This window comes from Thamnophis sirtalis, unplaced genomic scaffold, assembly GCF_051295495.1.
Source record: "Thamnophis sirtalis isolate CommonGarterSnake01/CBP01778 unplaced genomic scaffold, rThaSir2_p1.2 scaffold_15, whole genome shotgun sequence".
Taxonomy (NCBI): Eukaryota; Metazoa; Chordata; class Lepidosauria; order Squamata; family Natricidae; genus Thamnophis; species Thamnophis sirtalis.
Window position 1 is genome coordinate 29,798,266 of NW_028261395.1, and position 22,014 is coordinate 29,820,279.

Here is a 22,014-nt window from a genome sequence, read left to right on the forward strand (position 1 = left end):
GTAAGGCCAACAATTTTGGCCTGCAGAATGCTTCTGTGTGTGTTTGTGTGAAAAACAGGGCACATAGATACCCCAAGAGGCCAAAAAACTGGTAAAAACAGCCCGTTTTTCACTTCCTCCACCTCCAGAAGATAAAGAGAGATTGATAAATTGGGGGGGGGAGAGAGACAGAAAGAGAGAGAAAGAGATAGAAAGAGAAAGGAGGGCAGAAACAGAAACAGATTTCTCAAGTTCCTTGGGGCTGAGAAGAATAGCTGGAAAACTGAGCTTCCTGAAATGGACCACTAGACTCCTAAACAACTGAAAAAATAATCTAGTAAAAAGAGAAGGCAATCAAAAGAGCAACATGCAAACAAAAGTGAATAAAAATCCCCAGGAGCAAAACAAATTAAAGTTTAATTTGTGTGCATTGTTCAGTGGACTGTTAAATCGGCCATGCTCCCTAATTCCAAGACCTAGCCATGCCAACCCAGTCACATGACCATCTAATCATGCCACCCAGCCAGTCTGGCCCCTCAACAGTCTGAGGGACCATGAATTGCCCCCCTGTTTAAAAAGTTTGAAGATCCTGGTCTAAGGGAACCGTCCTTTTCTTTGAAAAGCAGCGGGGCCGCCATTCTCAATTTCGCTGGCTGAATGAACCCCGACACAAGGTTCTTGTTTATAAACACTCAGAGCTCATACATCTCTCTAGGGAGGTCATGGAGTATATTTTTGGCTTAGGCAGGTTAGCTCCTGACATGATATCTATCATATAATCGGTGGGTCGGTGAGATGGAAGCGCATCTGATTCCTTTTTGCTAAAAACCTCAGCTAGGTCACGATACTCTGCTGGAATTAGCGGCTCTAACCTACTGTAGTTGTGGTTTCCGCTTTCATTTTTCTAGCCAAAGGCGTGTAGGTGGCTATTCTTCACATCCGCCACTTTTCTGTATCCCAGCTCACAGGGCAGTTGCACTTTTTCCACCACTATGGGCTCAATCATTGTGGGGACACAGTAAACCTAACAGCTTCTACATGAGTTCCTGCTTTGAGCCGAACTGGCTCGATCAGACCTTGCACACACCCTGTTATTGACCTATCTAATTGAGAAAATGCCATGGGTTGCCTTAGCCTCAGTCCCAGCCTTTTCACCACTTGGGTGCTGATCATGCACTGGGTGCAAGTTGAGTCCAGCAATGCTGTGCTGTCCCCCTTGCCCCCGAGGAGGGCACCACAATCTCCACCCAGGCCATCATGGGGATGATTGTGCCACTTATCATCAGATCATCTTCCATCTCGCTGTCACTCTCGTAGAAGATTGGATCCTTTCTGGGGTTGGTCAGAGTTCTCTCCTTGCTTGACTGAGAAGAGAACTCAATTACGTGCTGTCCCACACATATCTTCTTCAGCTTCACCAGGGGTCTCTTTTTCTTGGGTTGGTTGGTGAGCGGGGGAGCGGTTGATGGTCAAGGTGTGAGGTTCACAAGAATATGCATTGCCCACATTATTCTGATCTCTGTAGGTATAGGAACATCACAGCACCTGGATTTCTTTTTAAGGACATTCATGACTGCTGTACCAAATTTTACTCTGCTTGCATTTCTTGACTGCTTGTTCCTTTTGATGGTTGAGCCTAAAGGTGTAAAATGATACTATTGGTGCCAAAAATCCTAACTACTCATACAGTCTTATGCAATTTGAGCTAACAGATGAGGAAATGAACTTGGAGTAATGGAAACAATTCAGTGAACAATTAAACAGTTTATAGTGTGTTTGCTGGAAAAAAAAATACAGGATGTACATTTGCTGCAAAAAAAAATATATAGGGGAAAAAGGAGGAGGGGGAAGGAGTGTTTGATGCCTTAAGTTAGTTTTAAAATATAAGGAGAAATATAAATAAGTAAATAAGACCAAGAGCATAATAAGAAACAGCATTGAAATTACAGCTACCAATATCAGAATACTGTTATTATCAATGGTGTGATTGCATTTGAAATACCGTGTGTATTAGTTCTTGCAGCTGCACCTCAAAAATGATATTGTGAAGCTGGAAAAGTTTCAGAGGAGGACAACTGAAATGATCAAGGGGCGAGAGCGGCTTTGTATGAGGAAATGTTATGACATTTTGGGCTTTTTATTTTAAAAATAGGAAAATCAGAGGGAACATGATTGAGGTGTACAGAATTATACATGGAGTGGATAAAGTGAAACAAAAAAAAAGTATTTTCTCTTTCCCAAAATACTAAAACTCATTTTCCCATTAAATTGAATCCTAGAAAAATCAGGACCGACCCTTTTGTCTTTTTTTTACCCAACAGATAAGTTTAGTTTAGTTTACTTCATTGTCATTGCACCTCGTACAACAAAATTAAATGCCATCTTCAGTGTACATTATAACTATAAAAATAAAACACACATAAACATCCTTCACCTGCCCAGATGAGCATGCATGCTCCCTTTTTGGCACTTGGTGTCGAAAAGGTTTGCCATCACTACACTATACCATCTTCAATAGATGCCTACCCAGCTTGTCTTTGAAAAAAACCTCTAGTAAAGGGAGAAAACCATTATATGCAATGATATTTCCTACTGATTGACAATTCTTACTTTCAAAGAATTATTCTCAATCTCTAATCTTTATCTACATCCTTGAGGTTTAATCCAATTAATTCTAGTCTTAAACTTTAGAACAGGTAGCAATAATCCTTTTATAGCATTACAATATCTTTAGATAGATATCTGAAGACAACTATCATATCTCCTCTCAACATATTCTTCTGCAAGCTAAACTGTTCCTCATTGAACTTTATTTCAGTTCTTTTACCACCTGGTAGCCCTTCTCTGGGGTAGCTCTAGTTTATCAATATCTTCTTTTGCAGAATTGAACATAGTACTTAAGCCTGGCCAAGGCCCAGTAGAGCACTGTAGTTACTTTATGTGACCTGGACTCTACATTCCTTTTGATCTACTTAGGAAGTGGTTGATCTTTTTTGCAGCTGAATTAACTGTTGGGAAATATTCTGTCTATGGTCCACTAATAAACCCATCCTTCTCCCATTTACTATGGTGCTAAACTGCCAATATGGCTTCCCACTGGGCACACTTACTGAAATTATCTCATATGCCTGTTCTAGATCAAGCAGTCTAGAACAGATTATTCCATTATGTATAGATTTCTAAATGTGTTGCCTGAGTTCAGAAAAAGCTAGCTTTGATAATACTAATAGATTCTATGCAGGGTTGAAATTCAGCAGGTTCTGATGGATCCTGGAGAACCAGTAGCAGAATTTTTGAGTAGTTTGGAGAACTGGCGAATACCAGCGCTTGCTGGCCCCGCCCCCATCTATTCTCTGCCTCCCGAGTCCCAGCTGATCGGGAGGGAATGGGGAATTTGCAGTATCCTTCCCCCAGGAGTAGGGAGGGAATGGGGATTTTGCAGTATCCTTCCCCTGCCACACCCATCAAGTCATGCCCACAGAACCGCTAGTAAAAAAAAAAGAATTTCCCCACTGATTCTATGCTCTTTCACATGGCTTTTAGGTGTAATTTTTCTCGTAACCCAAACCAATGAAGTGAAAAGAAAAATGGAGCCTTAACAAACAGAGCAGCTTTTCTTATTTTTGTCAGCAACTCTTATTTTCTGGATAAAAGATGCAGCTACTTAAATTTCTTATCAAACTTTAAAGCGTGTTGGGAAAGGATTCAGAAGTTTTTGAAAGTTCTTGAAAGTTACAGGCTATGTGGTTCAATTTGGATGAAGTTAATATCAAAAGTGTGTTCATCTTATATGTGAAATGTATTCATTTCTTGAGGCAGGAATGAAACTTTAAAGGAAATTGCTTAAACAAATTCCAGTGCGAAAAATAAAACTAAAATAAAAGAAAGGTTTATATCTTCTGAACTAAAAGAACAATAGGGGAAATAATCTTCACTCCTTTTGTTTTTGCCAGTTCTATAAATCAGAGAAATTTTTAAACATCTCTGCTCAGGAGTGGTCCAAACCACCATGCAATCTTCTATTACACAAGATAAACATTTCTGCTTAGTTAATATTCTGGTTGATTACAATTATTTTTCCATAAGAGGAGTATCAATTGTTGTATAATTTGGTGAAACAGTTATGCCTGTCACTCAGGGTGGATAAAAATAGATGATTTAAAAAAAAATAAAAAATAAAAAAAAGATTTTTAAAAATTTAAATTGGATTTTTTAAATTTAAATTGGATGTTTTTGATTTTTATCAAATTTATTTTAATAAAATGCTTTTGGAGTAAAATCTATGTAAAGATAGTTTTCTATTTAAGATACATTATTAACTAGTTTATTCAGCATGAAATGGAGCTTCGTTATGTAGCATGAGGCTGTATATTCTGCAATATTGGGACTGTCGGTGAGTCAAGAGCAGGTCAGTGGAGGAGCCGCTGCAGGACAGAGATGACAGTTGCTCTTTAAAAATTATGATTTAAATCGAGTTGATTCAAATCAAGCCTTTTTACTAGTGATTTAAATCAAGTCCACCCTGCTGCCACTTAATGTTTTTGGCAGTCATCATAGCGCCATAACATAGAATTAGTACTATCACTAAAGATTTAGTGGCATTTTCTGGATTAAAAAGGGAATACACATAGAATTAGACATCTCGAGAATCTGCTGAAGAAAATGGGAAAACAAATATCTTTAATACATTTTCTGGGAGGGGTTTTTTTGTGAATGGATCTTAGAGGTGTACTCCCATATTCCCAACTATGAAAATTGTATTCTGTCCTCCGAATAGCAGCCAGAATGGCCAGTTATCAGAGGTGGCTATTGCTACAAGTCCAAAACATCACGGATCATCATCCCTAACCTTATCAATACATCATTAATTCATCACCCTGATCAGTTTGTAATCTGACGTCAGCAGCTAGAATACAGGTAATCCTCAATTTATTGAGTGACCATTTGAAATTATGATGCTGCTGAACGAAGGGATTTATTACCAGTGCCTAAAGTTATAGGCATTGCAAGCCCTTGCTGTCACATGATCAAAATTTGAACCCTTGGCAGTTTGCCCACACAGAGGTACTGCAGCTCCTCCCATCTGCCTATTTCCCTCCCATCTAGGCCCTGAACAGGGGTGTCAAACTGGATTTCATTGAAGACCGCACCAGAGTTGTGTTTGACTTCAGGGGGACTTGGGGGGCCTGGCCAGCTTGACATCAATCATGTCGGGGGCACCTGTGGTGGCCAAGTGCTAAGGCAGGACTTCCTTCAGAACTTTCCTCTTAATTTAACCTTCCTTCCTTCCTTCCTTCCTTCCTTCCTTCCTTCCTTCCTTCCTTCCTTCCTTCCTTCCTTCCTTCCTTCCTTCCTTCCTTCGTCTCCCTGAGCTCCGTTTTCAGTAGCAGAGGCACAGTGGGCCAGCCCTTTCCATTTCCAGGGTGGCGGCCCCACAGGCCAGATCTAAGCACCCCGTGGGCCAGATTCGGCCCTTGCGTTTGACACCCCTGGCATAGAACAAAGGAGCCGCACCTCTCTTCCCCACCAATCACCTAAAAGCCTGGAAGTTCCAAACACCTGGGAAACTCTGTGAAATGGAGCAACCATTATTCCCACCCCTCAATGAAGCCACAAATGCTTGGGAAGCCAAAACCTCTTTAAATCATAAAGCTTTTTTTATCCCCAAACTGTTGGAAATATAAACAGATTCCAGGTACATACTACCACATGTGGTGGACCTGTAAAAAAGCAAGGCATTTTTTTCAAAAATTTAAAGGAATTCCCTTGACACCTTCAGTTTTCAGAGAGAGCTAAATCATCCAGCTTGCATCAACAGGCAGAAGATTATAGTCACAGCAGAATAAAAGTGAGAAGATTACAATATTTAGATGGGTTTACTATAAGACTAGAGATCTTACCTTGAAGTCTTACAATTTTTGCCCAAGTATGGAATCCCCCTATTTAGTATACCTTTGATTCAGATTACAGATAATGTTGTACTTTGGTTTGTTTAGCAGTTTTTTTTAAAAAAAAATCAGTTGGCTTTAATCCAAAACAGGCTTTATTTTCAATGGGAACTCATGAGCATTTACTCCAATAAGCAGGCTAATAATGAAATAATATCCATGAGATTATTCATATGAAGACAAAAATGAATTTCTTGTAGAAATAGCAATAGCAGCAATAGCACTTGGACTTGTATACCACTTTACAGCCCTCTTCAAGCGGTTTACAGAGTTAGCATATTGCCCCCAACAATTTGGGTCCTCATTTTACCCACCTCAGAAGGATGGAAGGCTGAGTCAACCTTAAGCCTGGTGACATTTGAACTGCCAAACTGCAGGCAGCCAGCAGTCAGCAGAAGTAGCCTGCAGTACTGCACTCTAACCATTGCACCACCGTGGCTCATATAGAAATATATTAGAAAACACTGCCACTATTTGTAAGTATAGGTAGCTTTCAATTTATGACCATAATTAAGCCCCAAAGTTTTGGTCATAAGTTATTGTGATCATTATAACAATCACATGAACTTTACTGAATTTTACAACTGCATCATGGCTTTCCCAGGTATGGGCATTAAATGACTGTGTGGGTCATTAAGTAGAATGTGAGATGCTCCAGGGGCTGGGAAAGGCGCTGGGAGGCCCAGTGCAGGTCACATGCAAATTATGGCGATGCTGCAGTGTGCTATAAGTACGGGGGGGGGGGCAGGGAAAGAAGCTGTAGCTGTCCAGCCTGGTCCAGCAGCACAGCAAAAAGACACCACACCAGAGGCGGTATTCAGCCGGTTCTCTCTGGTTCTGTCACCTCTCCAGCCTCTCTACTATGATTTGCCTTGAGCAAAGGCTTGTTGAGGCCTACAGGGATGAGACATTGCATCCCTATAGGCTCCGGTTGTTTTTGCAAAAGCCTTTTCTGGTGAGAGCAGAGGCCAGGATGGCCGCACGCGTCCCTCCGAGTCTCTGTTTTTGCTTGCTTGAGGAGGCCTTTGCTGGTGAAAATGGAGACCTGGAAGGATGCACACACCCCTCCTGGCCTCCATTCTCGCCAGCAAAGGGTTTTTGCAAATACAGCAAAAGGCATTGCAAATGGAGGGAAGGCTTTGGTGCTTCAGGTCTTCCCTCCATTTGCAAAGCCTTTTGCTGCGGATCTCGTCCAAGCCTCCGTTTGCAGAGAACAGAGGCCTAAAGTACCGTGAGATCAAGTGAGATCAGTAGCGTGAAATCTCATGCTACTGATCTTGTGTGATCTTGCGGCACTTTAGGCCACCATTCTCTGCAAATGCACTGGAGGCATGAAGCACCAAACAGACAAAGAAACAGATGGCTCCCTACTTTATTTTATTTTTATTTATTTTATTTTATTTGGTTTGTCAAGCATGTATGAGAAAACAAGTACAAGTATGAATACTACATATAAACATATAAGTATAAGCAGGCATAAGTATATACATAAGAAATGAGAACAAATAAATGGAAGCAATAGGACAGGGGTAGTAGGCATACTAGTGCACTTATGCACAGCCCCTTACAGATCTCTTTGGAATGGGGTGAGCTCCATGGTAGACAGTTTAACTTTAATGTTTTGGAGGTTTGAGGATGTAACAACATCTTTGCAAGGTGAGTATACACAGACCTAGTGCCTGTAGAGACCCAGTGGTGGTGGTTGGGTGTAATAGGCAGGGTAAATGTTGCAATGCTTCTGTGGTTGTTTGTGTGAATGACTGCTACAGTGCTGCAACATTTCTGTGTCGTAAGTACTTGGAAGGGGGATTAGGTCATAATTTCATACGGTCGGTAAGTGAACTGTTGTAACTTAGGAATTAACTATTGTTTATGAGATGGATACTCTTTATTTGACTCCTCTGTTAAGATCTATCCAGTGGCGACAACAGCACGGAGACAGAAGCACACTGTAAACCCTAAACCTAAAATTAACCCCTAAACCTAAACCTAACCCACCTAATCCTAACCCTAACCCTAACCCTTAACCTAACCCTAACCCTAACCCTAACCCTAACCCTAACCCTTAACCTAACCCTAACCCTAACCCTAACCCTAACCCTAACCCTTAACCTAACCCTAATCCTAACCCTAACCCTAACCCTAACCCTAACCCTAACCCTTAACCTAACCCTAAACCTAAAGCTAACCCTAAACCTAACCCTTACCTTAAGTTGAATCGGCTTGCTTTCAAAGCGCTATTTAAAGCGCCCTTCTTTCTCCGTGCTGGCTGTTGTCGCCCTGTTGATGACGTCAGGGACACGGTTTAATCGGGCGCGGTTTAGTCGAGCGCAGTTTTGACGGGTCACGGTAAAATTTGATTGGTTGCTGTTTCTTCAATTGGCCATAAGATGGAGCCAGAATCACTGTTAGATGCTGATCTGATCTGAGTGTTTGTAAGCTGGCTGTTAGAGGTGCCGTAAAGTGATCAGCATGAGCTATTGTAAGTTTTGCAACTGCTAGCAAACTATGTGTATTGGACTGTTCGATGGATTCTCAGACCTCTGTTTCCACGAAAGTAAAAACCTATTTAAACTGCAGTGTCTCTGTATGCTGATTTGTGTGTTATCCAACACCACTCTCACAACGCTTCTCTGAACGCACCCGCTCCTCCAACGAGGAACTTACCTAACACCACCTCTGGTCTGAACTCTTCAAAAAACTGGAACTGAACCAGGGTAAAGCATTCGTAAAACTTCTGCTAATTACCTTTTGCTATGTGACTAGTATTACAATAAACTAGAAAATTACTAGATAGCAATGTGGAAATTTAAAAAAAATCTAGATCAGATCTGATAGCCCTAGAGCAGGGGTCCTCAAAATCTTTAGTTTATCAACTCCTTCATAAAGTTTCAGATTATTTATTGCAATCCAAACATTTATTATATGAATGAAACTATTTTTTAAAAAACACACTTTAACGAATAGTACTCAATAGGCAGACAAAAATGCCAAATCCAGTCTGAAACATTTGGCTGACTGTGCAACCAACAACAACAATGGTAATACTGAATACTGGAGAGAACAAAGTGACCTACAAGACAGACTATGATGAAAAACAGAAAAGAGGCATGGAAAGACATGGCCAGTAGTACATTAAAAAAATAGCTAGAAAAGCGGATGATAGCAAGAACTGGCAAGAGCTAAGAGTAGGAAAGTTGAAAAAAGAAACAGAGTGGCTAATTCTAGCTTCAGAAAATCGAGCCTTAAGAACGAATGCCTACAAAGCCAGAATTAAGAAGACAACAACTGACGCCTTACAAAGAAGCTAAGGAAACAGTAGACCACCTGGTTAGCTGCTGCAAGGAGATTACACAATTTGACTACAAACTACTGCGTGACAAAGTAGCAACTATGGTGCATTGGAAGCTCTGCAAGAAATATCATTTGATTGCAAGCAAGAAGTGGTGGGGGCATAAGATAGAGCAAGTCATATAAACTAGAGAAGAAGCTAAAGTGCTCTGGTGCTTTAGAATTCAAATGGACAGGTATCTGCCATATAACACACCACCACTTAACAATTATCAATAAGAAAGATAAAAATACCAAATCCAGTCTAAACATTCAGACTGTGTGACCAAGAGGTAAACTCAAGACCACTTCCCTGGTGGCTGACTATCCAACTCTGAATAATACTGTCTCACCACTAACCACTTCACTTTCACAACTAGCATGGAGCTCTATAGAGGTTCCCAAAAGATAAACTGACCCCAATCAATGACATTCCAACATTTATCACCCTTCTTTTGATTCCCAGCCATTTATTAACTACTTAGGTAGTCCCATTAACCTTTGGGGATGGCGGTATTCCAGGAGGCCGGTCCAACCATCAATCAGCTGCTCATGCTAAATCAGGCTGTGCTGAAGCTGTTTGTTGTTTGCTGCAAAGAGGCAAATAACTGGGAGGCAGAGGCCGAAGGGTGAGGGCCAGCGGGTGGGTGGTGCTTCAGCAACATTTGGTCTATAAGATGCACAGACACTTCCACCCACTTTTGGGGAGGGGGGAGAAGAAGTCCGAAAAAAATGCTAATTTAAATTCTAACATCATAGGAACATGGAGAAAAAATAACATTTACTATCGCCATTATACTGCAAATGCTGTAGTTATATAACCCTAATAAATAAATAATATTATTTCCTTTACCTCTGCAGGCTGTATACAGCTCTATCAAGAATGAAAAGCTACAGTGGGCCATGTGAGTACCCTTGCTTAATTCTATAGTAAAACTGATATTCCTTTTTAAAGAATAATTTTGTCCTTTATTTTTTTTTTTATTTCTACCTGTTTATTTTTCACATAAATCTAAGATACGTCTCAGAAGGAAAATAAAAAGTGCTGCTGTCTGCTTTAACATCTTGGTCTGCTGTAGACATCTGCTCCAGTTTGTTGTAATTGTCAAGTAGATCATTTTCAAATATGGGGGGGGGGGGGAGACATCTTTTTAGTGGATGTCTTTCTTAAAGAAAACTGAAATAATCTTGAATTGAACAATCGTGAAATATTTTTTTGAATACAGGTAGTCCTTGACTTACAACTGATCACTTAGTGACTAGCAAAGTTACAACAGACCCCCTAAAAGGTATTTACAACCCAGTCCCGTGGTGGTGTGCAGTGGTTAGAGTGCAGTACTGCAGGCTACTTCTGCTGATCACTGCAAATGTCATAAAGTTGCCATCACCCAAATTTTTATTATTTGACCTTGTGGATATTGCAACAGTTGTAATTTTTCACACTTTTTTCTGTACTGTTATAACTCCAAATGGTCATAAACAAATGTTGTAATTTGGAGGCTACCTATACCCTTGATGGCAAACCTATGGTGCCAGCTCTCCAGTCATGTGAGCCATTGGTCATTGCTCTTCCAGGTTCTGGCGTGATGTCTTCACACCTGTGAGAGCACCGGAAACCGGAAGGGCAGCCGCCCGGTGTACATGCACGCGCCAAGAAGGTGATCTTCCAGTTTCCGGCATGCACATGCACACCACCCACCCAATCTTCTGGTTTCTGGTGCACATGCATGCGTGAAGACCAGCTGGCCATTGCGCATGCACGTGCTGGAAACGGGAATCTTCCGGCTGCTCTTCTGGTTTCCGGCACACATCCATGCGCTCCATTTCAGCACTTGGTGCCGAAAAGGTTCGGCAACACTGACCTATACTGTACGTAAATTAGCCCATTGAGGATTGAGTCGGAGGAAATACACTGACTGTAAACTGTTTAGAGAGGACTGTAAAAGCACTATGAAGCGGTATATAAGTCTTAAGTGCTATTGCTATAAAAAAGTCTATAAAAAGCATATCTCAGAAGCACACAGAAACTATATTCAGCTAAGACTCACGCTCAACTACTTTTTGGTGCCCAGCTAGGACATTGTGCTTCCTTTACTCCTCTTTGAAAGTATCCACTCTAAATTCAAAAAAACACAAAAAAACCAAAGTACAGGTAGCTCCTTGCATTCCAAATACAGGGAGAGATGCGGAACTGATTACAATTCCAAAAGGTGCATGGATTTACATCTTAGCATACTGGTTGAAACTACGGTTTTTTTTTCTTCCTTCCCCATAAACTTGAGTTCTCCCTCCCCACCCCCCATGATGATAGTTATGAAACAGAATTGACCAGGACAATTTAATAAAAATTCCCAGCTTAGCTTTTCTACAGAGGTGTTGTTAATCATGAGTATGCACTTCGTGCATTTAAACTATTATTAACTAAAAGTCCCATGAGGGATGCAGTGGCTCAGTAGCTAAGATGCTGAGCTTGTTGATCAGAAAGATCGGCAATTCAGTAGTTCGAATCCCTAGCACCGCATAACGGAGTGAATTCCCGTTACTTGTCCCAGCTTCTGCCAACCTAGCAGTTCGAAAGCACGTAAAAAATGCAAGTAGAAAAATAGGGACCACCTTTGGTGGGAAGGTAACAGCGTTCTGTGCTCCTTCGGCATCTAGTCATGCCGGCCACATGACCATGGAGACATCTTTGGACAGCGCTGGCTCTTCAGCTTTGAAACGGAGATGAGCACCACTCCTAGAGTCGGGAATGACATATGTGCTATATATGTGGGGGGAACCTTTACCTTTAACTAGAAGTCCAACAGAACCAGACTGCTTTACTCAATAAAGTTTTTGCTGAGCAGTCAAGCACCCATTTTTAATCATGGAGATGTTCACGTTAAATAACTGTCTCCAGATTCCAAAGAGTACTAGTTTAAATAGGCTTTAATGCTCTCCCCATAGCAGTTTTGGAGGGCAAACTTTAAAAAGTTCTCTATGAGTTAAGACTGTCCTGTCCCTGCAAGAGGCTATTGAAAGGGCAGCCATGCCCCATTAGTACTGTACCCTACATACAGTGATGGGATCCTGGTTTAACAACCGGTTCAGTAATCACGTGTTTTGCTGCATGCACAGTTTTACCAAAACCTACCTTCCACGTTACTTCTTGGGGAGCAACACAGCTGAGGCGTGGCAATCCGCTCTGCCACTCTAATCAACTGAGAGAATATAGGTAGGTAAAACACGAGGGAGGGAGGGCCTGATTGTGGGATCAAAATGGTTCGTTGTCAGCTGATCATTGGAGCTACCAGTTCGCCCAAACCAGTCCGAACTGGCTGAATCCCACCCCTGCCTATATGTAGGAGGTACAGTAATAATGGGACATGGCTGTCATTTCAGTAACCTCTTGCAGGGACAGTCTTAACTCATATGAGGATCCTGGGAATTGTGGTCTGAACTCATAACTTACCTGGTAGAATACCCAGGAAATTCTTATCATTGTATGTATAGTTCCTATTGCCAGATCAGTATGACTTGGTTTCCCTCAGGGTAGACCTAATTCTGATTTTTAAAATTTAAATTGGATTTTTTTATTGTTATAATTTTTTTTTTAATAAAATACTTCTGGAATAAAAATCTATCCAAAGATAGTTTTCTATTTAAGATACATTAATAATTTGGTTTATTCAAGATGAAATGGAGCTTAGTTATGTAGCATGAGGATGTATATCCTGCAGTATTGGGAAATTGCAGAAATTGGGTTAATCATACAATGACCTGCTTTATCATCATCACATTTTATAATTGTAAATATGAGGCTTCGTTATCATCCTACGAGTAATAGCTCACATTCCCTCTTATTCATTCAGATCTTACATATCCAAAACCTTTCCTTTGCTAGCCAGGCCATAAAAGGATGTGATAAGTCACTTAAGTACTCTTTGAGATGAACCTTGATGGGGTGAAAGAGGGGGCTTTGGAACTCTCTTCCCTCAAGCTTTCTTTTATAATCAGTATTGGATTACTCAGATGAATTGCTGGGTTACCTCAGTACATGGGTGGGCTGCTGGGGGTTCGCATAGGTTTGGGCGATCCTCTAGTGAAAATTCTGCATGGTTTGGCAAACCCCCAAATCCCACTCCTGGCTGGCCATGCCCACCACACCCTGCCCCTCCCACCACACCACACCCAGGAGTCTCCATGCAGCCCATTCATCATATTAGGTAAGTGCAGGACCTGCACAGAGGCCTGGTGGGGTGGGGGAAATGGGCCTACCTGAAGTTCCAGAAGTCCAAAAACGGGTCTGTTTCCAGCCTCCTGAGCCCGGGGGAAGCAGTTTTCACCCTTCCGGAGGCTCGAAAAAAACCTCCGAGGCCTGGGGAGAGTAAAAAACGCTGACCCAGCACCATGGTGCAGGAGGCGGACTAAGTCATGGTCATCATGGCCATGCCCTCCCAGCAATGGGACAGTGAACCCATTGCTGCAATTTTTTTTATATTCATTTTTTAAAATAAAGTTTTTTATTAGATAAACATTAAAAACATTGGACATAGTACAACCTTTCTGGCATAAAACATTTCCATATAGTGATTAGAACTTATAACAATTACATTTATATCCATTCCATAGGTGTATATAGTCAGTCAAGTTACCCATCTGTTGAACCTTTCTTTTATATAATTACTAATCATACAAATACATATCCAATTTCTACATATCAGGCATTCTTAATACCGTATTTTCCAATTCTTTACTTGCCTGTGTTTTTCTGTCCCGGCCTTTTCTTTTCATTTCTAACCATTGGTACCATTTGTCACAGATTTCATAATATTCCGTCTCACCCTTGTCTTTGAGCTCTAGAGTCAGTCTGTCCATTTCTACACATGTCAGTATCTTATTCATTATTTTTTGTTCCAAGGGAGTCTCCTTATTTTTCCATTTCTGTGCAAAAACCAGTCTTGCCGCCATTAAGATATGCAGCATTAAATATAGTTCACCTTTCCCATGTTTTTCTTTTGTGATCCCTAGTAGAAATAATTCTGGTGTCAACTCCATCATTTGATTTAGCATCTCTTCCAAATACTTTCTTATCTGGTGCCAAAAAGCCCTAGCTTTCGTGCACTCCCACCACATATGATAGAAGGTCCCTAGTGCCCGTTGCTGTTGTTTTTTTTTTGAAGCCCACCCCTGCCTCAGTATCACAGAACTTGTTGTGATCATCAAAACCTGGTGAATTTTTTTTCCTATGGCTATCCCATGATGCTAGGTAGTGCAAGAACTTCAGAATGATTTTCTTTAAATAATATTAAAGTAGGAATATGGAATAAAAATTGTACAAACTATAAAAATATAAAAGAAAAAAGATTCCTCCATCCCAACAAAAATGCACAATTTTAAATGTATTGCCATATCTTAAGTTGCAATCTAAAGTCTCTTCACTCTGTATCTAACTTCTCAACTAGTAAATAATTAGTAATAATCATTAGTAAATAATCATTAGTAACTAGTAAAAATAAGCCAAATTTTGTCACTTCTCAGAAAGCCCTTAGAGCCTATTTCTTTTATACACCTAGTAAAAATAATAATAATCAGACTCTCTTTTATAATTTAATAGTTCTATATCTTCTGCACCATCCTTTCATTTGGAAGTCAATACATCCTTTTCTGCATCCCTCTCCTTCCTTGTCACATATTAATTAATTTCATTTATCAATTTCATACTTATCCAGAATATCTTGTTCTTCTTCCAGTGCATCCTTAACTTTTTATCAATCATTTTTGAGAGTTTCAAACAACTCTCTTTGAAACAAGAACTCTTGTCAAAAATTTTCATGAACTTTTCTTGGCATTCCCTGAAAAAAAAAATCATTAAGAGTATTTTTTCCATTCTTTGTTATCATTTACCTCCCTCTAGTGTCCAATTCTAGTATCCAACTTTTAAAACCCCGGGATCTTGTTCCAAAGATGCTTTTCAAAAAGCAACTGGACTTTCTTGGGGTTTTTTCCCCCTGAAGACATTTTGAGTTTTCAAAATTATTCTGAATTCTGAGAACTAGAAAACTAGTTCTGAGAAGAACCGAAGAAGTTCCTTTGATGAGAAGTGAAATATTTTCAGGAAAAAAAACTATAAAGTCTAGTTGCCTTTTTGGAAACACCTTTGGAATAACCATGATCTGGATGATTGAGAATCTCCATAGACATCCCATTATCTTGCTTTATCTAGCAAAGGGATAAGTGCCAGTGCCACTTTCTCATGAGAAAAAAAATATTTCAAAAAATTCAAGATATGATTCAAAGTCCATCTGTCACCCATCCCACTTAAGTTAGTTGGAGTTTCAGTTCTCTTAAAATCATCCCAATCAAATAGGTTCCTAATCAAATAGGTTCCAATCAAATAGGTTCCTAACCAACCTAGCTGACAACTTTGTTGTCCAAAAGGTAGAGAAGGGAACTAGAGGGACAGTAATACTGGACTTAATTCCTACAATTAGAGAATAATTGATAGAGGGAGTTGAAACTGCAGGAGCCTTGTCATACTAGAATTCAACATAATGCAAACACAAACAATAGAACACCAGAGTCCTAGACTTAAAAGAGCTGATTTTAACAAGCTCAGTGAGAACTTGGGAAAGATTCCTTGGATGAAAATCCTAAATGGGAAAACAAGTCAAGAGGCTTGTGAAACTCTGAAAAATATGATCATAAAAGCCCAGTCCAGCACAATAGCGCTGAAAAAGAAAAACAAGAAACCCAAATCAGTATGGCTGCACGAAGATCTCTCTGACGAATTGAAAGACAAAATGGACAAGTATAAAAAATGAAAAGAAGGACACATAATTAAGGCAGAATATCAACAGATAGCCAGAATATGCAAAGACAAAGTCGGGAAAACAAAGGCTCAGAATGAACAAAAACTTGCAACAAAAGTCAAAGTTAATAAAAAAGTTTCTTCCAACATATAAATAACAAGAAAAAAATAATCAAGGAAACAGTTGGTCCACTAAAGAGAGAAGACGGCAAAGAAGTAACAGGCAGCAGAGAGAAAGCAGAGCTGCTTAAATGATTCTTTGCATCAGTCTTACCACAAAAAGAAACAATAGTCCAACCTATCAAAAACATAACTGTAGAAGACAGACTAGAAACAAAAGTTAAAATTAGCAAAAAAAAAATGATAAGAGAACCTTATCTTCATGAATACAAATCACCAAGACCTGATGGATTACATCCCAGAGTTCTAAAGGAGCTGGCAGATGTCATCTCAGAACCATTGTACCACATCTTCCAAAAGTCCTAGAGTACCAGGGAACTAACAGAGGACTGGAAAAGAGCTGATATGGTTCTCATCTTCAAAAAAGAAAAAAAAATAGACCCAGGAAACTACAGACCAATCAGCCTAACATCAATACCCAGGAAGATACAGGAAAAGATAACCAACCCCCCCCCCCACAAAAAAACAGATCTGCCACCATCGAGAAATGAGTAAAGTAATAACTAGAAGTAAACATGGGTTTGTTAAAAAACAGATCATGCAAAATCAATCTTCTTTCATTCTTCAACATAATGACTAAATAGACCAGTGATATACTGTGAACATAATATACTTAGACTTTTAGTCCTTAAAAAAGGCTGCAAGCAAAGATGCTTCCTCCCTGAACTCCCAATTCCTCAGCCCATATGAAGTGACTATTCCTGCAGTTTACTCACAAGGAGGAGGTGAAAGGAATCAAATGGACTATCTCAAAGTTTTCTAATTATCCAGCGGGAATGGGCTCTACATCCCATGCCAATCTCTATCACAACACCATCCCACTGCAAAAGGGATATCCAACTCACTATTGCTGTCTACGAGAAACGTTGAGAGAATATTTTTCAAGAATTTGATATCCCATCTTAACCTGACTTGGCTTGACTTAAATAAGACGCTGAGCTTGTTGATCAGAAGGTCGGCAGTTCAGCAGTTTGAATCCCTAGTGCCATGAAAGGGAGTGAACTCCCGTTACTTGTCCCAACTTTTGCCAACCTTGCAGTTCGAAAGCACATAAAAAATGCAAGTAGAAAAATAGGAACCACCTTTGGTGGGAAGGTAACAATGTTCTTTGTGCCTTTGGCATTTAGTCATGCCGGCCCACATGACCACAGAGACATCTTCAGACAGCTCTGGCTCTTCAGCTTAGAAATGGAGATGGGCGCCACCCCCTAGAGTCAGGAATGACTAGCACGCATGTGCAGGGGAACCTTTACCTTTTAATATACTCTTCTATATGCATACTTTTCAAGTTTTTCTTCTCTAGAACAACTATTTAATTCCTGCTATTAAGTTGTTAGATAGCAATACTTAGTAGCAGTACATAAGGTCCTCGAATATCTGTATTTGTTTTTCGTAGTCAAATTGTTGCTTATGACAGTCTTACATTGATTATGTTAATACGATGTTTTGGCATTCTCATCTAGTTCCTGCCCTGATTAATTTGCATTTACTGGGGGTTGTAATTGAGGAGTTATAATAAGGTGAGATAGGGAGGTTGGAACTCTTCCTGAAGATTATTATTCTTTAAAGACCCTGGCAATTAGTGTTTTGTCAAGTTAACCCCTGGGAGCCCTTGGTTGATATTTTGCATATCTAAATTACTCAGGAGAGTAATTTAGCTTATTTCTGAAAGTTACTCCCAACTACTTGTTCATCACAATTCATGACTGGAGGCTTTTAAGAAGAGGCTGGATAGCCATTTGTCTGAAATAGTATAGGGCAGGAGTGTCAAACTCAAGGCCTGTGAGCTGGATTGGCCCATGAGGGAAAAATGATATTACAATGTATGCTTACATTATTGGCATTAAAATGGAATATTGAAATATTGAATAACTATTTTTTAAAAGACCATACTAGGATTGTATAAGTATGATTAATATATAAATTATTATGATTATGATTATTGATGTTTGTATCAAAATGAACTGTACCCAGGGACCACACTGTTCATGTATTGAGACTGATGTATATTTAAAAATAGAAAACTAATAAAACATTTTAAAAAATCAATATGGTGATGACATCTAGCCAGATTTTTAATCTTTGGGTTTTTGCTTGTTTATTTCAATCTGACAGTGAGCTTAATGGAGAGTCCAACTCTCATTTGCATTTTTTGTTTTCATAATTCTGGAATTGGTCATTCTAGTACTTTGTAAACCTGATCCTGAGACATGTTAACAAATATTAAGTTACCAGACAACTCATAACCCTTTAGGTCATTGTTTCAGAGCTATTTCTTTACAGGTTTCCTCAATGCCCTAAAATATTCCTAAAAATTCCGAGAGGTATTCAGGGACGTATCTGCCTTGAAAGTAGCCCATGTTGAAGTGTAGCATAGACATCGGGAATTGGTTTATACTGAACGTTTTACAACACTTTGTATTATGTGCTAAAATGCTTTATGATAATTTCTATGTCTTAAAATGATTTATAAAATTTGCCAAATTCTAATTCTATGGGAGTCATGGGTTGCAGATTTTTGTGTGCATTCAGTAAGTTAGCCCATTTGAAGTACCTTGGTTTTTGAAAAAAAATTGCCCAGTTATGGTAAGCATTGCAGAAATAAAGAGTTTTAGTAGTACCCAGATGATAGCAGGTAGACCTAGCTGGTGGGTTTTGTAATCTATCAAGAAAACCATAAGGACATTGTGTGTCCATGAAGTAATAGAACTCAGCTTGAGGGAGAGTTTACTTTTTGTGAGAATGATATGCAATACTTCACTTCATATTCATAAGAGCACTATAAGCTCAACTCTAAATTTTAAATGTACTAATAGGATTTCAAGTGATATTGAGGTTGAGGAGCTTCATAGCTTTTCCCCTTAGCTTCAGAGTTGAGCAAGTATAATAAATTTATTTTTAAGATGAAACAAATTGCCCCTTTTACTCACTATATAATTAAAGTCCAACAGGTCAGTTTGTAATTTTTTTTCTATTTAACAGGAAAAGACCCATCATTTTAATCCTTTTAAAATAAAGCTGGCCTGGAGTGGGAAGTATGGATCCTTCCATCTTTTCTTACATTAAAGAATGATCATACTATGATGCCTGAATGATTTCTGGTACTACAAAAGTAATAATCAAGGGAATAGTGAGAGCTGTGGTGGTGCAGTGGTTAGAGTGCAGTATTGCAGGCTACTTCTGCTGATCACCAGCTACCAGCAGTTTGGCAAATCGAATCTCACCAGGCTCAGTGTTGACTCATCCTTCCATCCTTCCGAGGTGGGTAAAATGAGGACCCAGATTGTTGGGGGCAATAGGCTGACTGTAAACTGCTTAGAGAGGGCTGCAAAGCACTGTGAAGCGGTATATAAGTCTTAAGTGCTATTGCTATTGTTCCTCATGCTGTTTAAAAATAATCATCTCTACAGAATGAAGTTCAGACAAGATTGAAGTATTCTCAGGTGTCTATTCTGTTGTCTGTGCTGAATAAATCAATTGCCTGTTTTGTTCATGGCATTTTCCTATATACAGTAATAGCAACAGAAGCAGTATTCTGCTGGTTCGCACCGGTTCGCCCGAACTGGCAGCGGAAATCTGCTTGCCCACCCATTCCAGCTCTATGCCATCTCATTTAGGCAGGTTTTTAAGCCAAAGCACATGCACGGAAGGCTGAGCTCTTGCGTGCATGCACTCACATTTACGAACTGGTAAGAAAGGTAAGTGAATACCACCTCTGAATAACAATCTCCCATATTACTGAGGAAATCGGAGATGATCTGGGCTTTAAAATACTGTCCCTTAAAAGACACTGCACTCAACAGGTTTTTAGATACGTGCTTTCTCAATCTCAAATACCCCAAAGCCTTGGCTGTATATTGATGAATAGGATATATGTCAAAGAGGTGAATCTCTGATGCTTCTCTGCCCTTCTAGAGATGAAGAAGAGCTGCGAAAGTCTCTTTCGGAATTGGCAGACCCCAACTCAAAGTCTATCAAATGCATCAGCAGCTGCAGCAACCCCTTCCTGGACTTCTCACAGGATCCCAGCATTGCTATGTACAAGTACGGTTTCCTGGTGCGCAAGAGCCATGCCGAACCAGATTGCAAAAAGAGTACGTGTGAGAGTGGTGGCAAGTTTGTGGATGACAGAGAGAAGCAGGAGGGCATGGGAGGGTGCTCTTTTGAGGCTCCGAGAAGGATAGTTCCTCTTTGCTGTGCCATCATGCAACTTAGAATGTAAGGAAGGAGAGGCTTATTTTGCAAGGGTCAACTTTTAAACCTGTAATTGCTTTAAGACAGGATTCCTTTTACTTCTGCCATTTTCACCCCCATGGTAGTTGGGGGCCTGAGGTCTCCTGGTCTCCACTGACCTCCTTTTTCTTCAATTGCAAATTGTGATGCAAGAAAAGAACAGCAGCCCTTTCTCTATGAACAGGATTCTGTGTAAGATGAAGATGCAGGGCAGCAGCCACAAAAAGGGGAAAGAAAAGGGGGAGAGAGAGACAATGCTATAAAGATAGGAGAGAGAGACACACACACACAGAAAAAATATGTTTAGCAGAACACCCCCCCCCCCCCCCCAATTCTGTGTTTTACATTGATTTTACACACATCTCTCCTGGCACTTGGAAATATGGCTTTTCTGACATTTTGTGGCATTCTTTTTCCACAAATATGGTTGATACTGTATCTGCATTTCAAGTCTGGTATAGCATGGTTTGCTCTGTTCCAAAATATGCATCTATTTCATATTCCTGCCCATGGAGGACTCAAATTATATCTACATCAAGTACATACTGATTGGGTTGCTGAAGGAAGAAGTAGAGGGTCTTGAGGCATGACTAGCCACTTTGAAACTCATCCATGAAAATGAGGAACTCCTGGTAAGGGCAGAAGTCTGTATCCAAACTGAACACACCAAGGAAAAAACAATCATCAGGAAAAAGGGTGGTAGCATGTCGGGACAAAAAACTTGCAATGATTGTCCCTGATGCTAGAGCTGAACAATTGATTTCATATCCCTCTACAGAAGAAAACATGCAGACATTGTCAGGGTTCCAAATAGCATCCAAAATTAAATCAGAGTCTGAGGCAAAGCATTCCAATTTATTCAGTCATGTTGGCACATCTGGGAAAATCTGAATCTAAAGACTTCCTGGTTTTCCCTCCCAGTTGAAAGTTCAAGATCTTGCCTGCATACCCACAAGTCCATCACATGGTGCAATCCTCCACTGCCATACTGGCAGTTCCACCTATCCAGTTCCGGTCAGGTGCAGAGGTGCAAAGAGAAAGGATGACCTTGGCTTTCTAGAAAGAATTTTGTTATGGCTACAAAGCATCTAACTCAGTACAATCCCCCCTCCCATTTTCCTACAATAGAAAATGCAGAGTAGAATAATAGAAAGTGTGGCAGGCCAAAGATCCAAAAGAAAAGATGGCTGCAGGCCTGACAGACATCTGGAGAAGAGTCTTCTTCAAGTGTCTCAGTGACAGGAAGAAAAATAGCTCAGGCTGTCACAAAGAAGAATAGTCCACTAAGATCCTCAAAGAAAAAAATGGGTATGGTGGTAATTGGTGTCTCATTTCTCAGAAGAGCAGAGTGATCAATTTATATACCAGACAATCTTTTAAGGGAGGTATGTTGTCTCCCAGATCCAAAAATGAAAGATGTGACAGAGAGGCTTACCAAAATAATGAAGCCAATCGATTATTATCCCTTCTATTTTTTTCATATTGAAAAGAATGGTAGGAGAAAGTCTGAAAAAAAATCATGGGACTATGAGGGCTAGGCAGGTAGGCAAAAAA

General features: G+C 40.0%; 1 protein-coding gene across 1 annotated transcript in view; it reads left to right on the forward strand.

The window, feature by feature from the left end:
- Positions 1 to 22,014, forward strand: part of LOC106542128 (PH and SEC7 domain-containing protein 1) — a 72,896-nt gene that overhangs the window by 38,838 nt on the left and 12,044 nt on the right. The window contains exons 10-11 of the mRNA XM_087702376.1: positions 10,119 to 10,162; positions 20,143 to 20,321. Of these exons, the coding sequence (XP_087558502.1) occupies positions 10,119 to 10,162; positions 20,143 to 20,321 (223 nt within the window). The remainder of the gene's footprint in view (positions 1 to 10,118; positions 10,163 to 20,142; positions 20,322 to 22,014) is intronic.